The sequence below is a fragment of the Oncorhynchus tshawytscha genome, linkage group LG05 (assembly GCF_018296145.1).
Source record: "Oncorhynchus tshawytscha isolate Ot180627B linkage group LG05, Otsh_v2.0, whole genome shotgun sequence".
Taxonomy (NCBI): Eukaryota; Metazoa; Chordata; class Actinopteri; order Salmoniformes; family Salmonidae; genus Oncorhynchus; species Oncorhynchus tshawytscha.
This window is the reverse complement of record NC_056433.1, coordinates 54,426,779-54,447,904: the sequence shown is the minus strand read 5'-3', so window position 1 is coordinate 54,447,904 and position 21,126 is coordinate 54,426,779. Positions and strand designations below refer to the sequence as shown.

Below are 21,126 nucleotides of genomic sequence, written 5' to 3'. Positions count from 1 at the left end.
TTCTGTCAAAGCCCTTAACCACCTCCCTTTCTGTTACATAAAAATATCTCTGTTGGGAGGGGTAAAGGGACAGAGAGCAGAAGAACACCAGGCTACAGAAACTAGGGCCCTGCGCTACTCCGACAGCAACTACTGCGCGGTAACAAAGCCATCGAAGGAATTCGAAGTAACATGTTTTTTGTCTCAAATAAATAGTGTATAGAAAATGTTTTCTAGACTTCCTTCATGATAAAGTGCTTGGATTCTAGTGTATCAAGATGGAAAGTCAACATGAAAGAAGATGCTGACACAGCCCCCACGCCCTTTGTTTGGCCCCCCTTTCTGTCCATCTAATAATGAATGTAATGTCTATGTGTGAGTGTGTGCGCGCGCGCGTGTGTGTGTCCAGAGCAGTCCCACCCGTGGTTGAAGGAAAAAGGCACTCAACTCAATCTACATGGTAGCCACCTCCTCCTTTGTGGCACAATGCAGCCTGACTGCACTGTGTGTGTATGGAGCATGTCAGTGTGTCTAACTGTGTCATTGTGTCTGTCTGTAACAGCGTTGGGGCAGAGGGGGGCTCTTTTTGGTGTGTCCCCCAGGCAGCATTGGACTGGCAGGCTGGAGTAATCTTTGGTATTCGTGACGGTTTCACAAACCACTCAGCTTAGTGAGGTAGCCACATTGGTTCTCACTACAAACAAAGGTCATTTTTTTTCAGCCACGGACACAGAGCTGAATCCTATCCTTGCTGAACTGTGTACCACAAATCAATTTTTCTCATCGTTCGAGACTTCAAACTCACTGCTTATAGCAAAGTGAGTTTACAGCCGTTTTATCAAACCATTTACCATGACAATGTCTTATCTAATCTGCACAGTTAATCTAACTATATTGTTGGAAATGCTACAGTTGCATTTTAAGACCATTCAGATAGCATCCATGTCCCAACTCCCCTTTAACCTTCACCCCCCCCGCCCATACACACACATAACCAGAAAGGACGTATGGAGGTCATGCTGCGTCCCCTTTCCACAGCCAGTTTTGAGGCTCAGATTAAAGGGGTGCTGATGTACGGACCGCAGCCCGACATGAAACTCCACGAAAGAATACATCGTCCATCTCCCTGGTTTCTCCATCTCTTGGGAGATATCTCCTCCTCGTCAATATTCACATATAATGCAAAAAAAAGATGTCCTTCATTGGTCTCGGTCCTTGCATCCATCTTTTTTTTTCTTTTAAAAAGTCCTTACATTTGTCTTTTTTTGATTTATCAACAAGGTGCCTTACTTATGCACGACAGAGCACAAAAGTAACAAGAAATATAAACTTTGTGTCTATGGTACTAATTACCCGCATCAATATTATAGAGTGTAAGAAAGAAAGAGAGGGAAAAGAGGGGGTAGGGGAAGAGGAGGTAGATAACCAAAGATAGAATGAAAGCGAGAGAGATTTTCCTCTGTTTCAAAATGTGTCCTGTATGTGTCAGTGGATTTTCTTTGTAACATATTGTGGTATCTTTGTAGTTTTGAGGTTTGGTATTGTATGCTTTAATAAAATCGGGTACATTTTTTTTTGTTTTCTAAAAAAGCAGATTCTAATTCACTTCAAAGTTTATTGTGGGTTGCTATGGCACATACTGCCCATCAGTAGGAGTAGGGCACACTGTAGCTGTATGTGAATGCAATGCCATATTCTCTGATTATCATTAAGGCAGTTAGCATTGGCACTAGTTCTTGTAGCATTTGTGACTGTAGTATGTCGCGGCAAGCCACAGACAATAACCATTGGGTGGGAATATCAAGTGGAAGATTGGCTCTTTTCCAAATCTGCTGATCCCTATTTTTGGTAAAAGACGGATGCATCTAAACTGTGTCATTCAGTTTCAAAACAGGAAGCCTCCCCACCATTTTTGCGTAAACGATGATGTCATACTAAATCTCCGTAGCACCTCAAATGTTTCTGCATCCATCATTACCCCTCTGTCCACTAAATGAAACTGAGACGTATCTCTATATCAACTCTATGTGTTTCTGAGTGTATATTTTCAATAACCTGACGTGTATGTTGTGACACAAGGTAATCTATTTGCTTGGTGAGTGTTATCAAGGTAACGAATTTGGAGTGTTTACTAAAAACCTGCCTCTTCTTTTTCCCAGTGTATAGGCGGCTGGTTGATCCATCCCCTCCTCCTACTTCACCAGTCCTTGTTGAATGAGGAACAACAATAAGATAATGGCTCTCTATTGATCTGCCTTCAGAGAGGTGCGAGGGCCTGAAAATGTTGCGCCATGGCCTCTCTTTCCCCAGCCCTGGAACACACTGAGAAGCTTCTCCTAAGAGGACTGCGGTCTGCAGCTTCGCCTATAACCAGCAGGGGGCACTAGGGCACCTTCAGTGCAGAGTAGACTGGACGCTGCCGCCGGGTGAGGCCATTGTGTCGCCACCTCCATTGAGTTCCCCATGTGCTCTTCTTACATTCTTTTCTGCAGCAGCTGTAATACAGTTGGCTGGACGCCTGCCTGGCCGTGTTGTCGCTTGGTTTCTGTATTGATCAGTGAAAAGCAGCTCCCTCCTGAACAAAGAGCATGTCCAGACATATCTCCTCCCCGATGGTCACAAACACAGACGCTTCTGCTTCTCCAAAGCAACGACAGTCTCCCTGCAGGCCTCCAACATCTGTGCAAAAATATAGACCTGGGCAGCCGGGCAGACCTGAGTATCTTTACTGCCAAGCGTCTTCTGTTTCACCTTCAGGAAGGGTCAAGGCCCTGCTCCCTCTCCCTGTCTGCATCGATTCATTTTTCAATTCATTAGTTTGCCGGCGTATGATCCGAGTGGCTCGCTGAAATGGCTGGCCATCAGGGAATACCTTTGGCAAAGAAGGAGTGGAGAGAGGGAGGAGAAGACTGGTCGAGCTTTTGTTTTTTTCATGGGGTTGTGTTTTCTCTAGGATGGTCTTGCGCACAGGACTGGGTTAGATAACAGGGCTGTGTGCTGTCAGGTTTATTGATGTTCTTTTGTCTTTGTTGAGAAATGTGAGTAGAGAATGGGGCTGAGCAGACTCATAGCAGACACAAAGGGGAGAGCTTGGAGGGATTCAGCAGCAACTACCTGGATAGGGAGGCTGGCTGAGGCTTGATGTTGAGATCGTTTAAACATAGCAACGTATCATGGTGCCTGTAGTGTAGATGGACTGACACCGTCAACAGAAACCCAATTCAATAAAAAAAAAGATGATTGTCCTTGTGTGGACCTGACTACATGTTACCTTTACGTTTCACTTGCTTCATAACAGTCCAGTGGTGAGACTTTCAGATCGTTGTGGTTAAAGTTACGACTGACCAAGAGGTGGTTGCATGGAAGGAATGAGGCATCAACATGGTTATTGGGAACGGAGTGGGCTACAGGAGGTACTACCTTCCCATCCCCATGCCACCCCGTGGCTCCCCCCGGGCCTCTCAGGCTTTGGAGAAGGTGTTGGCCGAGGTGCCCGGCTGGCCGGGGCTGGTGCCGTGTTCGTCGTGCCAACGATCCACGCAGCGGCGCCGGGCATTCATGAAGAAGTTGCTGACGGTGTTGAGCTCCAGGCCCAGCTGCTGGGAGATGGTGATCTGCATCTCCTTGGACGGGCGCTTGTTCTCCTTGAAGATGGCGATGAGTGTGCGGCGCTGCAGGTCTGTGAAGACCAGCCGCTGCTTTTTGGGTGCCATGTTGCAGTCTTTGTGCTGCTCCTGCTCCTTGCGCTTGCAGGCTGTAAGGGGTGGTAGAGTTGGGGTTGGGAAGACAAAAGGGAAGAGATAAACATAGCATAAATGCAGTGTTATAGTTATAGTACTGTAATACTATATGAATATGAGTATTTCAGATAGAGTAAAATGGTGAGAGATGCAGAGGGAGAATTAGGGGAAGGTGTGGGAAATTAGCCATTAGCCAGACATAAAAACAGGTTTCAACAGCAGCAAAATAGATTGAGCTCCCTTATATTGCCATGTATTAAACTTGGTGCCCAGTGGGAATATTCCTTCCATCCTGCAGAGTGCAGACGGAGCTAGCCTGCGGTGAGCTGCTCTGGCTGCCTGGTGGAGACACTGCTGTTTGATTCAATATTAATGCAGTTTGGGTCGCAATGGGAGACTGAGTGACTGTTACACAAAAGTGAGCGTTTGTGTGTGTGTTTGTGTGCCTGTGTGTACGTGTGTGTATGTGCGCGTGCATGTGCTTCACCCATACGTCCGCGTGAGTGAGAGACAGAGAGTGAGAGAAGGGAGAAAGAGAGCTTAGTATGTGTGTATGAGAGAGGGAGTGGTAGAGAGGGAGATATTGACCCACATTGCTGTAGGAATTGGGGGGTTCTCTACAGGGACGGAGGTCAGAATCCCCTCCAGCAGGTCTGCCGTCTGCTACATCAAACAGAGCCACTGGAGCCCTGTCCATTGAGCTCTGAGGTGGTATTTATAACTGCCTCCAACACAAAATGGAGTGTTGAGTGTGTACTGACTTCTATGAGGAGCAATTTGAAGAGAAAACATCTAGTAATACTTAGAGGCACTAAATAAAAATGTACAGAATATGTCATGTACAGTAAACTAAGTATGAACTATGTATAAAGGTGAAATGAACAGTGAAAACATGATGAGATGGGTATAGATGCGGAGGAGGTGCGTTTCGTCCCTGAGGATTCAAGGCAGTGGGTTATTTCCCCTGCTGTTGCCATAATTACCCTCTTTTTCTACCTTTTTTCACTCCAATGTTCCTTTATTCCTTTATTCTTCACTTTCTCTGATGTGTGTGCGCCTGTGTGTGTGTGATTGTGCTGAAGTGGCTGGAGCAAGGCTTTGGCGCTGTGTGTCTAATTACAGTGGTCCAGAGCCCATTGATCAGCCATTGCATGTCAAATCTGTTTACTTCAGCCGTCTAACCTCCACACCAGCACATCCATCATATTCATGTTTCACATCAACACTACAGGCCTTTCCTACTGTACCCACATACACTATACACTGGTTCTGCACTATTGACACACTTGTACAGTGTTTAGCCTACCCTATTGACATTAATTTATAGCTCATCAGTTAGTGCTGCTGGTTTAGTTGTGGTGGTGATGATGATAGTTTCATATAGTCTGGATGTATCATCATTGTAGTTAGCTTGAGCAACAGATGACATTAGATTCAACAGGCTATTGATGTGTGTAGTGTATAATTATTAACACAGCTATCCACTCTTATCCCTCTCTCCATCCAGCCCCTTCATCTCATTATGTTTGAGTTGTACACAGAGCTCTGTGGGAGACTTTTGGCCCCGTTGTTTTATCGTCTCTTAGTCAGTCAGAAGGTGTCACTGGCGCTGTGCCCTGGCCGTATGGGGCCCCATACTGGGCTGCCTTGCTACAGGCGCTGGATTTAGTAATCAATAGCGATCGATCGATGAGGAAGGGGGCCCTGATTACTGAACCAAGCGCGCCGTAGAGAAGAAGAAAATCGATCACTGCAGCTTTTAGAGCTACAGTAGGCACAGAGACGGACATAAACTCATGCACAAAGAACTATCCACATTGGACTCATAATAGAAATGTATTTGGCTTTTATTTTTGGCTTTCAAGTTGGTCTACTCTTTCCGGCCTAACACCCTGGCAATTAGTCTACCCGTTCGTTACGTAGTAAAATTCATAAATAGATAGGCTAAATATATACAATTTATATTTTTTGTTTATTCAATATTTTTCCGTCCTAAACTTAAGAATTGTATTGGATAATCGCCTATAGCCTACGTTTGGCATGTGTATAAGGTTAGGGGGAAGTTGCTATAAAAGCAACTAATTCCAAACAGTATTGTATTAAGATACAATACTGTGCCTCACGCTTTGGCAGAAACAAAATGTGCTCTGAAATGTGTTCATATAAGATTGAAGCTATATGTACCTACTCCTCTTATTAGTATTGACATATTGTGCAGAATACGAGCCTAAGTTCTCACATTTCTGTAAAATGCCATTTAACAAATTTTAGAGATGGTAATCAGAGTAGCCATCAGAGTATAGGCCTACCCTACTCAATTAATCATCATAATTACCAATCGATACATTTGGGTCGGTATAGGGTTTACCATAATATAGCCTATGGGTGTCGGCTTTTGTCATGGTCACTCAAAACAATCTCACAATAGACGGGAGCATCCTGACTTGAACTCATTTGTATTGAACCACAATGTAAAGTCTAAATGTGTGTCAATATAAAGTTGAAAGTTGTGTAAAAACAAAAAAAAATAGACGAACTTCTCTTTCTCTGGAAGTTAGTACTGCTAGCATTACAGAGGTTACGGGAAAGGCCCTGGGTGTTCAATATCGGTTGGTAGATTTGTGAATAATTAATGTGTGAAAATCAGTTCGTGCAATTAAATATGCATCAGAAGGAGAATGGGAAGAGGCGAGGCAGGGACACAAAACATGCAGGGAAAGGAGACGGATGCTAAATAATCTACAGATACTAATCGTATCGTGACGCGCCATGGAGCAAGCGTCTTTCGAGTTGGTTAATTGTAGGTTTTATTTGCTAAAATGTTGTAGAAACAATGGTTCTCATAAACCGCTATGTAATTGCACTTGCCTACGAAGCCTGTTATTCGAAGGACTTCGCTTGACAGTTCCTGGGTTATCCAAAAGCCACCCAAAAGCCACCCAAAAGCCATCCAAAAGCCACCCAAAAGCCATGTTGACAATCTTGTGCTGCCTTTCTATTTGTATGAGAAAAACAGAAACCTACTAGGTGTAAAATAAAGTTCGTGTCAAAAGATAGAAGTAGCCTAATCTTTAGACATTGAAATCACATTGGATCTATGGAATGAACGACATTTTGTAACGAGTTTTGGTTATTGGCCATGCAGAATGAATATAATGCCCGGTAGGGCTATGATCATCTAGTCCTACAATATAGCTAATAATGTCTAATAGCCATGGCTAAATATTTAATGTCAACAGTCCTAAATGTAAACACATGTCCGTTCAGGACTTCTGGTTAAAGTGTATAGGGTGTATGGTCTACTCTAGCACTAGACTACCGATGTAATTAATCTACCAATAAACATTTTTACTGGCTGCGGTTCAACATCATACACACTATAAAGCCACCTTCAAGTCATGCTTCCATTGCCCTTACAGAAAGAACCCGAGGCACTTATCTCTGCCTTATAAGCACTGCCAGTTGGCATGTATCAATGTGTTATCTAAAACTCAATTATTTCCCCCTGCAGGATTCTAGATGCCACAGAATCGGATGCACCTTTTCTCCAGACCTTGAATAGTGCTGTAAGATGGGACGTGCAGTATTATAAAGGAATGTTTTTTTTGTTTTTCACTTATGTTGTGTTGCACAAAGATTGATAGTATGTGCATCGACTGGGCTGCACTTTAAAGGCTAGTTTGTACAGTATTTATTCCATTCAGACCGCAGGGCAGTGCCAAGGTTTCCCAATGCAAAGTACTTCCAACTCAATACTCCTTAATGTAATGAGGCAGAGTTGATGCTAATATACTGATAACTTGATACAATGTGTTTGTTTACCTTGCACACTGCTCTGCTGCAAGGCATTCCCCCACAACTTTAATAACACTTCGAAAGTCACCCGGCTCAAATCACTTGATGGAAGAAGAATGGTTCTAACTGCAGTTCAGGATCAATTCAGTGGTAGCGTACGTTTTCATTTGACTTTATTTTTTTCTTTTTTTAAAATATGTTATTTATAGTTCATATTTCACCAGTCATTAGGCTACCATTATATATGAGATCATCAGTCAGACATTTCTTTGTGTGCAACATTCACCAATCAAATGTTGTTGTTTTTTGCTTTAATATTTGCTCTTAAATAGAAGCCAAGTGAGCACTTCCTTAATCACCTTAAGATAAATATTATGAAGTATGCAGGCCCAGAACCTGATATAATACAATATGTACGTACCTCATTACTTGTGATAACAGCTGTGTCATTCACAGTTGCATAATTCCTTTGAAAACAGTGCTCAAGTGTTCAGATTATCGATGGAAACATTCAGATTATTACCAGTAATGTTTAACTGAAGTCAAATGTGACTAAATTAGTGTCTTGGCAAATGTTGTAGACGTCATGCTTAAATTGATTGATAAAGCATATCATAATTGGCAACAAAAGTCAGTGAAAGTTGCACAATGAAATATGGTGGCATTTCTCAGTAAACAGACTGCAGGGGAAACGTAGGAGTGCCCATCTATAGATTGCAATAGTGTTATAAACTCTACTTTTGTTTTATGATTAAACATTTAGAATTGAGTGACACCTCATTACTTTATTTTATGCACTCTGTCATGTTGGCGTTTCCCTGATTTAAGAAAGGCAATAACCGACTGATTCTTCTTGTTAGAGACATACAGTTCATGTGAAACAGCAATACAAGTACTAGTGCAACATGTTTGCAAGAGTGGGATCATGTTAATACATTGACTAACTTCGCTGAGATTGGCTTGATCTATACTTAAGACTACAAAATAATAATAATATTTTTACATCAAGTGGTCTGTCATGTCTGAGTTTCTTATCGAAATCCTAAATAACAACAGGTGTATCTCAAATTTGGACGACATTGTCAGTTTATAAATCATTTGATGTTATGGGATTCGTTGTCAATTAATTGTGAACTTATTTGATGTATATAATCAACACATTTGATCTCATTGTTATTATTTTTAGGTTATACCTGAGTTACTAATCCCCAATTTTAGTAAAAGACACTTCATGCTTCCAGATGACTTTTTAAAAAAAATAGGTAGGCATATATAAATATATAAACACATTTCTGAAATAAATAAATATGTGAGCGTGTGAAATTTGTCTCAGCAGCCAGGCTAGAGGTGTGTGCTCTGTCGGATTTGAAGTGGGAGAGCAGAGGGGGTGGGGTATGGTGGGGGAATCGATAACTAACCGCACCGTTCAGCCAACCGGTCTGCCTGGGATCGATGGCTTGAATGGGGCTGATCTGAAATTGGGTGCGGTGCGACTCTCTCCCGCAGAGGCCGGGCTACTGCGGGCGAGAAACAGTCACTATGTCAACCATGGACTCAACCTGTTGTTCATAATTACTTACTATGAATAACTGGCATGTAACAAGTCATTGGGTCAATGTAAGAGGTGGACATGCAATATGCTTTTCAAATCATTAATATGGGCTGTTATTTAGTTTATTCCAATAGGGATTATCACCTCATCGTTTTCGATTATTTAATTGCAGTTATATTATGTTGATATTGTGAAGGTGGGCAGTCTGTTCTTGTGTGATCGTACTTATGCACATTTTTTTGCATAGCCTATCCTATTCTTAAGTTGTTTTAAAGCAACAAATCTGTATAGATGGGTTGGTTAACAAAAATACACCATCAAGCGATATATATAGGCCTACAGACCACAACATCAAATAGACAATGGAAAACTCCAATACCCTGGCCCAGAGACTATGTTGAGGAATGTTGTTTTACGTTTTAAAATAAAATGAAGACAAACATTCAGGGTTATTTCATTGGCAGTATGGATGATTTACTACAGGAAACCAGGCATATCGTTTTTGAGTGAGTTGTGTGGCCAACATTAACACTGCGTACCCGCCTATCAGTAAGGGAATCTTGTTCAAATTACATTTTGTTTGTCACATGCACATTGGTTAGCAGATGTTAATGCGAGTGTAGCGAAATGCTTGTTCAAACGTCACAGTGGTGTTTGTCTCCCGTACTCATATAGGCCTACTGTTCCTGGCATGTTCAGAACTTTAATTTGCTCTGTAACGCCAAAAAAACATATTGCTTAGGCCTAGGGTACCAATCCTACCTCTGTTTATTAAGTTAAACCTTAAGTTGATTTACTTTACGTCACTCTTTGAGTATTTTTCTTATTTGTAGTGATTTATGGGAAGGTCTGAACATTTTTATCACTGAAGCAGCCTGCTAATCATCTCAAAGGTCAATTTTGATGGATTTAATTCTGCAGTCAGCTGAAAAAACAGTGTAGATGAGAACTTGTATGGAAAATGTTATTCAACCAACGAGGCAGCTCAAATGGCTGCAAATATGACTAAATAGTAGCCTATGTAATAAAGCAGAATTGTAGTATCAATAAATACTACGAATAATACTTATTATTATTAGAATTAACAAGTCAGAGTAAATTGAATTAAAATGAATCCAATATTTTATCAATTATATAACTATAGTCTATCGAACAAAAGTGGAGCATGGTAAAACAAAAAGTTGGGCTTGAGGTCACATAATATGTGGGTGTGAGTTGCGTTAATGAAATTGGAGATGAGACCTGTATCATTAACATCTAAAACACTGCGAACTATGGCGTGAAAGTATCAAAAATGGCAACAACCGTGTGGCTAGTTTAGGTAACATAATTATCTGCATTGGACCCAAAACAAATGAGCTAAAGGAGCTTGCCTGCGTTATATGATTGAGATATACACCGTGGTGTAATTATTGTGCCTTGTGAAAATCCTGAACGAATAGTAATAAACCGCAATTAATGCCATACATGGGAATTATTTACATACAAGCACACGTACACACATACACATATTATGTGTGTTAATTTTGATATTGGATTATTGAATGTGATATGCATTTTATGTAATTATGTATATATATATATATATATATAGCTTCTATAAGCAACAACATTGTTCATTTGTAGCCAATAGTAGAAAAGGGGTCTACAGATTCCGGATCCGTATTGGCCTGAATAATCAAAACGATAGCCTCACTGAATTGATATTCAAACATCAATTCAAATTTTTATATTGGACTCCACTCCGTTTGTTTATTTTGCATGTAATATAGCATTGATTATTTCATCAATTGATTTCACGGTCGTTTTGTTCCTTTGTTGATTTGTGTGGGTTTGCCCAACTGGAGTTTCGGGTTGCATCTGTGGGTACTGTGTGTGTGTGACTGCGGTTTTCTGCGATCGGCTGGTGATCGACCCAGGTTACAGTCAGTGTATTTGAGCGCATGCAGGCTCGGCTCTCTCAGGTTAGGCCGTTTGGACATTCAAATATTTGTATTTTTCAGGCTCTTTAATGATTTATGTATTCAATAATATGTCCGTAATATGATCACATATTTGTTCATGTGAAATTATGGTTAATAACAATTAGTCCTAACTTTCAGTTTTCCGTCTTCAATGAGTCAAGCTGCATGCTCTTTGGAATTACTTGTCTACTATTCAACTCTGAGTTAAATGAAAATTTTAAATGTTGGAAAAAAATGTGTATGGCGTAAAAAAAGGAGGCGTAACATTCCCGTGGTTTCTATTTGTTTTACTATTCATACCACTGTACAATGTAGACACAACCATGTGTTATTGTGCAAATCATCTTGATACAAGCATGCACAACATTACGCCCCTCGACTGCTTATTTATCTCTTTGCTGTGATCCTCTTTCGACAATAATCGATTAAGCCAATTCTGTCTGCAGATGATTGTTGGCATGCAGTGCCCGAACACGTTTTATGGTAATAAGGGCCTAATGTGACCCTTTTCTGAAGTCAGTTTTAATCATACTTTTACAAAAGCATACTCGTAAAACAAAATATTTCTATCATCCGTGATACTGCCTTAGAATTTGTATAGGCCTATTGTCTACAACCGAACCTGTAATATGCAAACATGGTTGTGTTCATTTAAATCACTATGAATTCAGTAATGGTCTATGCATGAGGCATGTTGCCATTCAATTATCAGTGCAGCCTAATTTGTTGGCTATTGGCTAATGCTGCCCTACTATTAACCTATTCGTTCAGGCATAAATGGGGATGTGTGCATTTTCTCTCCTTCAAAGAATTGCGTGGGCATTGTCTTTCCCTTGTTCTTCGAACGTTGCACTATTCGCCTTAGATCGGGCATTAAACAAGCCATTATCGGACCTTTAATAACCAATGTCCTGTCTGACGTCAGATAAGCGTCTACTGCTAACAGGAGAGAGAGAGCACTTCAGCACCACTGCGCAGAGATTTACCACCAGGCCCCGGCTACGCAGGGCGCACGGGAAGTGCTGTATTGGACAGTATACGCACCCATAGATGTGGATGCAGTTGACTTGCGTGAGCTCAGATTCCATCATCACATGCACGCGCATTGGCTTGGTTGATTCCTGTCACAACATTTTCACACTACAAATACCCATTTAGGCTACAAACAGCATAACGTGAAGGTTGGCTAGATGTATAATGTTGTCTCGTTAGCTACTCATTCCACTTCACCAAAATATTTTGGGAAATCGATTAAACTCAAAACGATATGCCTTTGTTTCAGCCATATGCCAATTCACGTGTTGATAATTGGAGTCACAGTTTACGGTGCCAAAGTGATTTTGGATAGACTATTCAATGTGCCTAATAAAACATATGATAAGCCTACAAACAGAATACTTTTCATATTATCTGGCAGGGAAATGTTGCTGTGATTTCAGGCTACAACAATGATCCTGTAATTCAGCAAATGGCTTCTCTTACTGTTTTATATTTGAAATCGGTGACGCAACGTCATTTAACCCTTAGATGCTAGCCTCGTGCGCACAGTTCAGTCTCCTAGCAATTTGATTTAAAGGTCATTCTCTCCTATCGATCCGGTTTGGCGAGGGGGCGACGGAAAAGCGGAGGAATTGATCATCTAAAATAGAATAGACGGTATTCTAAACTGTAGGCCTATTGAGGCAAACGGGTTAGATAGACCTATATGTGCTGCATTTATAATTGCATGCCCCCGTGTGAATTCTCTCTCTGCCCGACTGTGTGTGTACTGTGTGTAGCCTGTGTGAGCATGTACATACAGGATGAAAATTTGAACGATATTGGTCCCTTAATATGCAGCAAGAGTGCAGCAAGGCTACTGTACAGTGTGAGTGGGTCACAGGCAGGTGCGACTGCCCACATTTTCTTGTGTAAGCGACGGAACAGTCTTTTGTCTCAGAGCTTTACTTTATCATTTATTGATCACATTGTAATTTTCAGAGTTGGTCTGTCTGGGCATAGGCCTAATCTCATTTTAGGCTATTCCCTTATCCATAGAATACTGCTTCACCATTTTAGTGAAACGTCAACATAGCCTATGATTAGTGGAATACTAGTTAGGATTTGGTCGTGTGAATGCAAGTGCCAATGAAAGCATGCGTTTAATAGTCATTCCGTTGTACGTTATGAAGGGTGAGCTGTTAATGGGGAAAATGGTGTTGCACATGAGCGGAGGGGGGAAGTGTTAGCGGGAGTAGGCCTATGCCTGCATGGCGTAGCTCCAGCGATGGAAGGGAGAGACCCGGGAATGGAAATCGATACAGATTCAGAGCTCGCCAGATCGGCCTTAACAATGTATGGCGCAGACGCACTCAGTATCCCGATCACATACACACATGCAGGCACATAGGCTACACTGGAAAAATGGGGAGCCGTGTCTGTGAGTGCACGTTCTCCATCACTATACTCAATTCGCCTCCTCAAACGCAGAAAAACAAATCAGAATTCGTCATCTGGCTGCATTGACAAACATTTGGAATGGATTTGAAGAATGTGAATAGCTTTTCATTTGTGCCCCGGAGAAAATGGCCCCCATTGTCCACAACAGCCACATGATTTCAGTGTGTGCATGCGTGCGCGCGTGTGTGAATCCCAGTAGACCTATTTACAGCACACATTGCTGTGCTTAACAAAATGCGTCTGTGAAACCGCAGCTGCATGATTCTCTCCCCTTCTGTTCCCCATGCCTATCAATTATTAAAGTTCGCATCGATCATTTCGCAGGCCTGTATCAACCCGTCTCTTCATGAAAAAGCCTGCTTTCGATTATTCTAAATCAATCACGCCTAAAGGCTCTATTCAATCAAAACCGCTAACCGGATTTCCGGGTTAGAACATAAACAACATTCTTGCATCACAGCTTTTGATTAATATATTGCTGAGTGTCTTTTGGTACTGGAAAAGGTGCATTCTTGAGAAGAATCTCCCAGAAAAGTGTTTTCCATATTGAGAATATGGACCTTATTCTAGGGACTCTGAACTATGTGTCTTAACATAGACCACACAGGATGGTGAGACTGATCTGATTGTGACATTGTGTGATATTATTGATCTTGACATGTTGATGGTGGGTGAAGGACATACAGTATGCTAGACGCAGGCTATATGAACATGTCAAAATAAAGAATTTGACTCATCTGGGAGATGAACATAGCCTACCTCAACCATACATTGTTGTACAGTCTTGTATTACTACAAGCTCTCTCACCCCACACATGGTTATCTGCTTAAAAAAGGAAGACACCTGTACCATGTCAGATATATTGTTGAAATGTATTCAATTTTGAGTTTGCATCCCAATATTACACTTTAAATACTTAACTAATGATGGAAATAAAACAAAACCGTTAGACATAGAAACACCAGATTTTCAGCGTAAACAGTTTATTAATTATGAAATTATGACAAATATTAATACAATTCCACCCATTGGTTCACTAGGTCACTTGACTGCAGGAAAGGGCTACAGCAAAGCCACAATTCATTACCTCAAACAGGCCAACAGTATGGTTCATAAAGGCCTAAGATTTCAGCACCATGGACAGCGGTGATCCCAAATGAAAATGTTTTTTTGTCGGTGGGGGTGAGCATTTCTGTAGCAAATACACTTGGAGGTGGATAGAAATGCTAGTGGTGTGTGGAACAGGCTGGGTTGGTCGATGCTTAGGTACAGTGATGGCATTGGGATTATGGCCCAACTGTTTAGAGGCAGGCAGCCATTTTTCCGAGTATATGAAGGATGCATGCATGTGGATGACTGCTAGGTAATAGATTCATAAAATACACCTTTTACTTATATTAGCTTTTCATGAGTAGCATAGCCATCTTAAATATTCCTCCATCCAGAAATAGGAAAAGGTATGGGGACAGCAGAGAGGTTGACCTCCCTTGATGTGAATGTAGGCCTAGACTCTAATGAAGTTGATTGAGCTATTCTCTCCCTATCCATAGTCTGCCTGTATTTTGGTAGAGAACAGAACAGAACAGAGAATAGTCTCACCCCCAAAATCGAATTTTTACAAACGACACAATTTTGATATTCCCCCTTTACATTTTGGATAAATGAGATTGATGCTCTTGCGAAATTTTTCTTTGCGTCGTATTTTACGCATGGGTGGTTTGGCAGGATCGAATCATTTTTGTTGTCTCTATTGTCTTCCTCTTGGCTCCCGAGTATGTCTGGAACAATGCGTTGGTGAATACATGTTTACACAGATCCAGGCTGATTGTATAACCCAACCCCCAAAGGGTGTTTTGAGAGTGAGTTTGCCATCCAGTCTACAGATGTAACATGATTACAACAGAGAGAGAGAAAAAGGTGTGCAATGGGGGATTTTTCCAGTCTCTCCACCCCCTTCAGCTCCCGAACCCCCCCCACCGCTCTGGGAGAGTCCAATGGGAGAGAGTGCTGAGGCGGAATAATTGATAGATGCACTGGCTATCCTTATCGATCACTGCATTATTGACCCGACTAAATACATTGAGATGGAGTGTGGAATTCAACGCAGATGCAAATACGAATTGTTTTGATCGTAAATGCAATCTTTAAATGTCTCTCAGACCTCCATTTTCCGTATCTTTTTCGACACAATCCAAGTTGTTGTTTTTACCTATAATGCACCCTTGTTTGCGTTGGTTCAACATTTCAACATATACACTTGTGAGCTTGTTTTTGTAAATTAGCTGTCCTAAAAAGCCAATCAGCTTGATACATGATCAACGTAATGCGTTACGAGGCACAGGTTGGACTTAATTGTAGGCCATACTATACGTTTGCACTTTAGTGAGATTCACCTTGCCCTCCACTCGGGGACAACGCAGCACACATTTGTAACCATGTGTTTTATGGTGTGCGAATAAAGGGCACGCAGCCCCCCTCATTTGACTACATCGTGCTCTGTTTTTAATTTTCTGGGGAAGATTGTCATGTGAGTGTGCAGACACTGGCATTTTCACATTAGCTAAGCAGGGAAGCGGCATTGATTTGTGGGACTATGATGAATTTGGAATAGTAATTTGAATGTATTGATTGATGTGGCCGACCGAGAATCCGCACCCTCCCTTTTAGAATCCTAACTCCCACTGCCAACCCACATGCGCACAGTGGATAATGGCGAATTGAAATGCAATAAGTAAAATGTAGCTCACCATTTACATACCACAGTCATTTGTCATTTTGCCTGCGAGCAACTGACAGCACAAGGTAGCTCACATGACAACAGACAGCACGTCAGGGCCAGAGGATAACCACTTGCTCGCAGAGAGCGCAGCTATTTAACAAGCATAGCCATAATCATAACCATAACCATCACGATAATATCACTACTACGAATGATATTGATTGATACTTGATAATAATTAATGATACTTGCACTATACCTATTAGGCCTATAGCCTGTAAACTAATGAAGTATGAAGAATAGCCATCGGGGTACAAATGGAGCACAGGCGTATCAATTCTAAAATGAATGCATACGAACGTGCATGCATGCTACACATACACAGGCATGCTGTAGGACTACATGCATGCTACACATACACAGGCATACTGTAGGACTACATGCATGCTACACATACACAGGCATACTGTAGGACTACTTGCATGCTACACATACACAGGCATACTCTAGGACTACATGCATGCTACACATACACAGACATACTGTAGGACTACATGCATGCTACACATACACAGGCATACTGTAGGACTACATGCATGCTACACATACACAGGCATACTGTAGGACTACATGCATGCTACACATACACAGGCATACTGTAGGACTACATGCATGCTACACATACACAGACATACTGTAGGACTACATGCATGCTACACATACACAGGCATACTGTAGGACGACATGCATGCTACACATACACAGGCATACTGTAGGACTACATGCATGCTACACATACACAGGCATACTGTAGGACTACATGCATGCTACACATGCACAGGCATACTGTAGGACTACATGCATGCAGAAATACACATGTATGGGAAGTTATGTGCCATAGCTGTAGTTTTGTGCCTTCAGTCCATTCATTGAGAGGTTTGTATCATAGTGTGTGTGTGGGGAGGGGGGCTTTAAAACCCCACTGCTCAATTAGGTTTAACAGCAATGGCACTTAAAGAGACAATTGTAGAGTGTTTAAATCTTTATTTACCAGAACCCCACTAAATGCGGAACAATTTACATGCCATTAAGTGCTTTTCAATAGGGCATTGACTGGAACTAAAATATGCCACTATATCTGCTTAATTGAACTGTCCACTGAAATAAGACAGAGAAGTACTGATTGGCGTTTTGAAGCGCGTGCATGTCCAAACGGAGTCATTTGGAGAAACATCAATGAAAGTGGCCCTCACTTCCAACTCGTTAATTATCTCCTAAGCTTTCTATCTTGTACAAGAACACAATTTTCGGTAGCTTTTTTTTTTTAGTCTTCTTGGAGCTTTCACCGCAGGTGCTTGGGATAGCCCGGTGGTCATTGTTCCAAACTCTTACCTCTCACTGGAAAAATTAATAAATGAACTGATGAATGAATAAATGGTTATAGCTTATGAATTCAGAGGTAAATGTGGAAATAATGGATAAATAGTTCAATCGTGGCTATATAAACATCCCATCTCTCGAAATATATTTCTCAGTCTCAAAGTGGAGTGATTATAGCAATGATTGCCAATTAAATTGTACATTTCTGGTGCATTTCCAAGCTTGAGACCAAGTATTAATTATGTTTGGGGTTCAACTAACACCAATAACATTATTGAAGTAAATGCCTTTAGCTTTTTTGCTTTGCCATCCTTAAGTAGGTTAGTGTAGGCCTTAATACTTTTTAGTTTTGTGCATTAGAGTTGCATAGACCTATGTAAAAACAACAACATTCTAGGCTGCTATACTAGGCTTATGTATTTTTAGAGCCAGTACAGGCTACAACACAATGTACAACTTCGACTGTAGTGTTATTGCTGATGTTTTAGAGTTGGTGTGTTGTAGATTTATAAGGAAAGTCATCGTTCACAGTTCATTCTGACATTAGGCCTATTTTTATTTCACCTCCATTCAGTTCTTATTTTCAGTTCTTATTTTACTCTTACTTATTCATAATCACAATATCACTATGAAGTCTCTATTCCACCTATAAAGGACTTGGAAACTTTATAAATAAAGCGTAAGCCGCAGAATGTTGAAAATCAAAGACAGGCGCATCTGTTTGTTGAGCTGTCTTTCAGATCCAAATCGATCATTTATCAGTGTTCTACTTTGAAAAGGGACGCGGGGACCCGAAGTATCGATTCGCAAGAGGTCACGCTCCCGACTCGCTGCTAGGCCCTAGCATCTCAGACGCGCCTTGTTTGTGCCTCGCGGAGTAGACAGGGGAAGGGAAAGCCCACGAGAATTCCAGGTCCATTTGATACATAATACGCTGACAAAACGATATTTAACATGAGGCTAATGGAACGACTCAACACCAGAAGAAGAGTGGATATGTGCATTTTGAACTTCTGGTCAATAATCCCACCAGTGTAGGCCTAGATGCGTTATTGTGGCCCAAATTATACAGTTACAGAGAAGCACAATCAATTTGATGCAGGGCTTTCCCTGTTTGATTTCCTATTGTCTGTGGTCTAAACACCTTGTCGTGTGTGTGTGTGTGTGTGTGTGTGTGTGTGTGTGTGTGTGTGTGTGTGTGTGTGTGTGTGTGTGTGTGTGTGTGTGTGTGTGTGTGTGTGTGTGTGTGTGTGTGTGTGTGTCCCATTACGCGCGTGCGTAAAATTGATTCAAGTATAACGTTGGAAGCACACTAGTGAGTATTCAAAAAACTTGAAACAAGTTCATTTCTATTTGTTGTCTTCAAGTTTAACAGCTAATTAGAATATCACCTTCAGAGTAGACTACCACAGCATAGTTGCTGTTTACTCTGTCATACTTTATTATATGAGCATGAAGCAGTCAATCCAATCTGGATTTAAATATCTTTTCAAACAACCAATTCAACATGCTGGTTTAACAAAGTTTCAAGAATAATAGCCATTGTTAACTCCTCAAAGAATCTATGCTAACTTGTTACAGTGATATATGTTTGAGTAGCGATTGATAGTCTCGCCACATTGACTTCTAAGATCCCTTCACATTTGGACGTCTCTTTACTCACCTGCTAGTCTGAGTGCCGACATTCTCTGGAACTCCGGTTCTTGCAGCCACTTCCACATCCTCCGGAAGGTTTCCCGGCCAGACTTGAGTTTACTCCAGGGCTTAGGGTTCCTCAGCAGGTCAGACAGGGTTCCCTGGGACCGACACAAGATCCGCTGGGCGAAGATGGCCTGGGGAATGCTGTAGCGCTTGAGTTCCGCCGTTATTCGTTGTGCCACCTCCTTGGTGTTTATTTCTTCCACCTGCCCGGACCCACCTCCCTGCCCGCCCCCCGCCGTCTGCCTCTCCCGGTCAGAGAGCATGGATCCGTTAGCCTGAGAGTGCGGATGGCTGTGATGGTGCATACCGTTCAGGGATGACATGATCCCGGCCCCGTGGCCCCCAAATCCCCGGGCCAGATGTTCCTCGCTCCGGGACAGCATCGCTGCGTGAGACTCGAAGCCTCCCGAAGAGAGCATCTTGTCGTTGGAAAGGTGGGCTCCCTGACCATAGGCACCAAGAGTCTGCTGCGAGTTGTGCAAAGACCCGAGGCCGTTGGAGAGAGGGGACAGTGGCTGGCCCATGCCGGACATGTCTTTAGGGTAGTGGCCGTAGAGGTTGCTCATTGAGGCAAGGCTCCTGTCGTCCCGCATGAGCGTGAAGCTGCCGCTGACGTTACCGGCGGTGAGACGCTGATGGGCCGGATGGTGGTGAGCGTGCGGGTGAGGATGATGGTGAAATTTATCCGAGACGGTGGCTATGGGAGGCAGGTGCTGCAGCGGTGTCAGCGTAGTGTAAGTGCTGCTCATGGTCATCCCGGAGTCGCAGGACATAGTCATGGCGGGGTGCAAGGGACCGGACAATGCATGGTCTGTGCGATACTCCCCAGCTCCCTCTAATATTGAGGCCATACTGGACACCATGGCTGACCGTCCGTGCGACACCAAGTTCCGATGCGACGCCAAGGACTGCCGTGCGTGGTGCGGAGAGTTCATTAAGTCACCTGTTTGATGAGAATGAGATACGCCGTGCAGATTTCCAATGTTTTCCATTGTAAGTTCCATTGTTGAAATAATCTTTATTTACACCTCTCTCTCCCCTCTCTCACTCGTGCGCACTCTCTTGTTCCCTCGCTCTCCCTCTCCCTCTGTCTCACACACTCCTTTCCAATAAAATGTTAACGATTTCAAAGCCAAGCCATTGATTGTAGTAGCCTCTTCAGTCAATCCAGCATGATTTCAAGCGATCAGTTGCCCGCGACAGAGCTGTGCCACCAACCACTGCTCACACTTCTGGTATGGTGCCTGCTTGTTTGTAACCTATTCCATTCGCTGTAGCGCACCACTACTATCGAAAGCAAAGGCTGTGCTTCCAGCGTGTATGTTGACGTGCCCGCGCAAATGTTAAGACGTGACTGTGCATGTGTGCGCGCACTGTATTACAGTGTTAGCATTCAGTCCAGAGGTGGACTGACCATCTGGCATTTCGGACAAATGCCAGATGGGCTGTTCCATTTTTAGCCCAGTGGCGCTATCTGACTTGGGTTTTATGGGCAAAATAATCTTTAGCTGGCTAATAATGGGGACCTCAAGGATAAAATTGTCCGGTGTGGGTGTCTCGGGTGAAAAAAATGGCTAGTGTGGCCACAACAGAAAAAATGGACAGTTGCCGTTAGAACTCCCAGGGACAATTTCTGGTCCCAGTCCGCCCCTGATTCAGTCTGGGGCTGTCTGACATCATTAGCCCTTTGTCAGACAGAGGTTTGCTCATGTTGTAAACTAAACCTGGAATTCCTCAACAAGATTACATTGGACATTTAAAGAGATAAGAGACAGACATGTATCTTAAGCAAAACTGCAAGCCCTCGCCAAGCAACATTTACCTTGAGCTATTTGGGAGTCCTGGATAAGAGACTT

The 21,126-nt window shown here is 42.3% G+C and overlaps 1 protein-coding gene across 1 annotated transcript; it reads right to left on the bottom strand.

Annotated features, from left to right (window-relative positions):
- Window positions 1-1,002: 1,002 nt before the first annotated feature.
- Window positions 1,003-20,317, bottom strand: onecut3a (one cut homeobox 3a). The gene is made up of 3 exons (XM_024422740.1): window positions 19,229-20,317; window positions 11,935-11,945; window positions 1,003-3,733 (listed from the first exon to the last, which is right to left on the bottom strand). Exons 1-3 carry the CDS (start codon window positions 20,272-20,274, stop codon window positions 3,441-3,443), a joined length of 1,350 nt encoding a protein of 449 aa, XP_024278508.1. The 5' UTR covers window positions 20,275-20,317; the 3' UTR covers window positions 1,003-3,440.
- Between the last annotated feature and the right edge of the window lie 809 nt (window positions 20,318-21,126).

Coding starts and splice junctions, on each gene's coding strand:
- onecut3a (XM_024422740.1), bottom strand. CDS start 20,274: ATGGAACTTACAATGGAAAACATTGGAAATCTGCACGGCGTATCTCAT.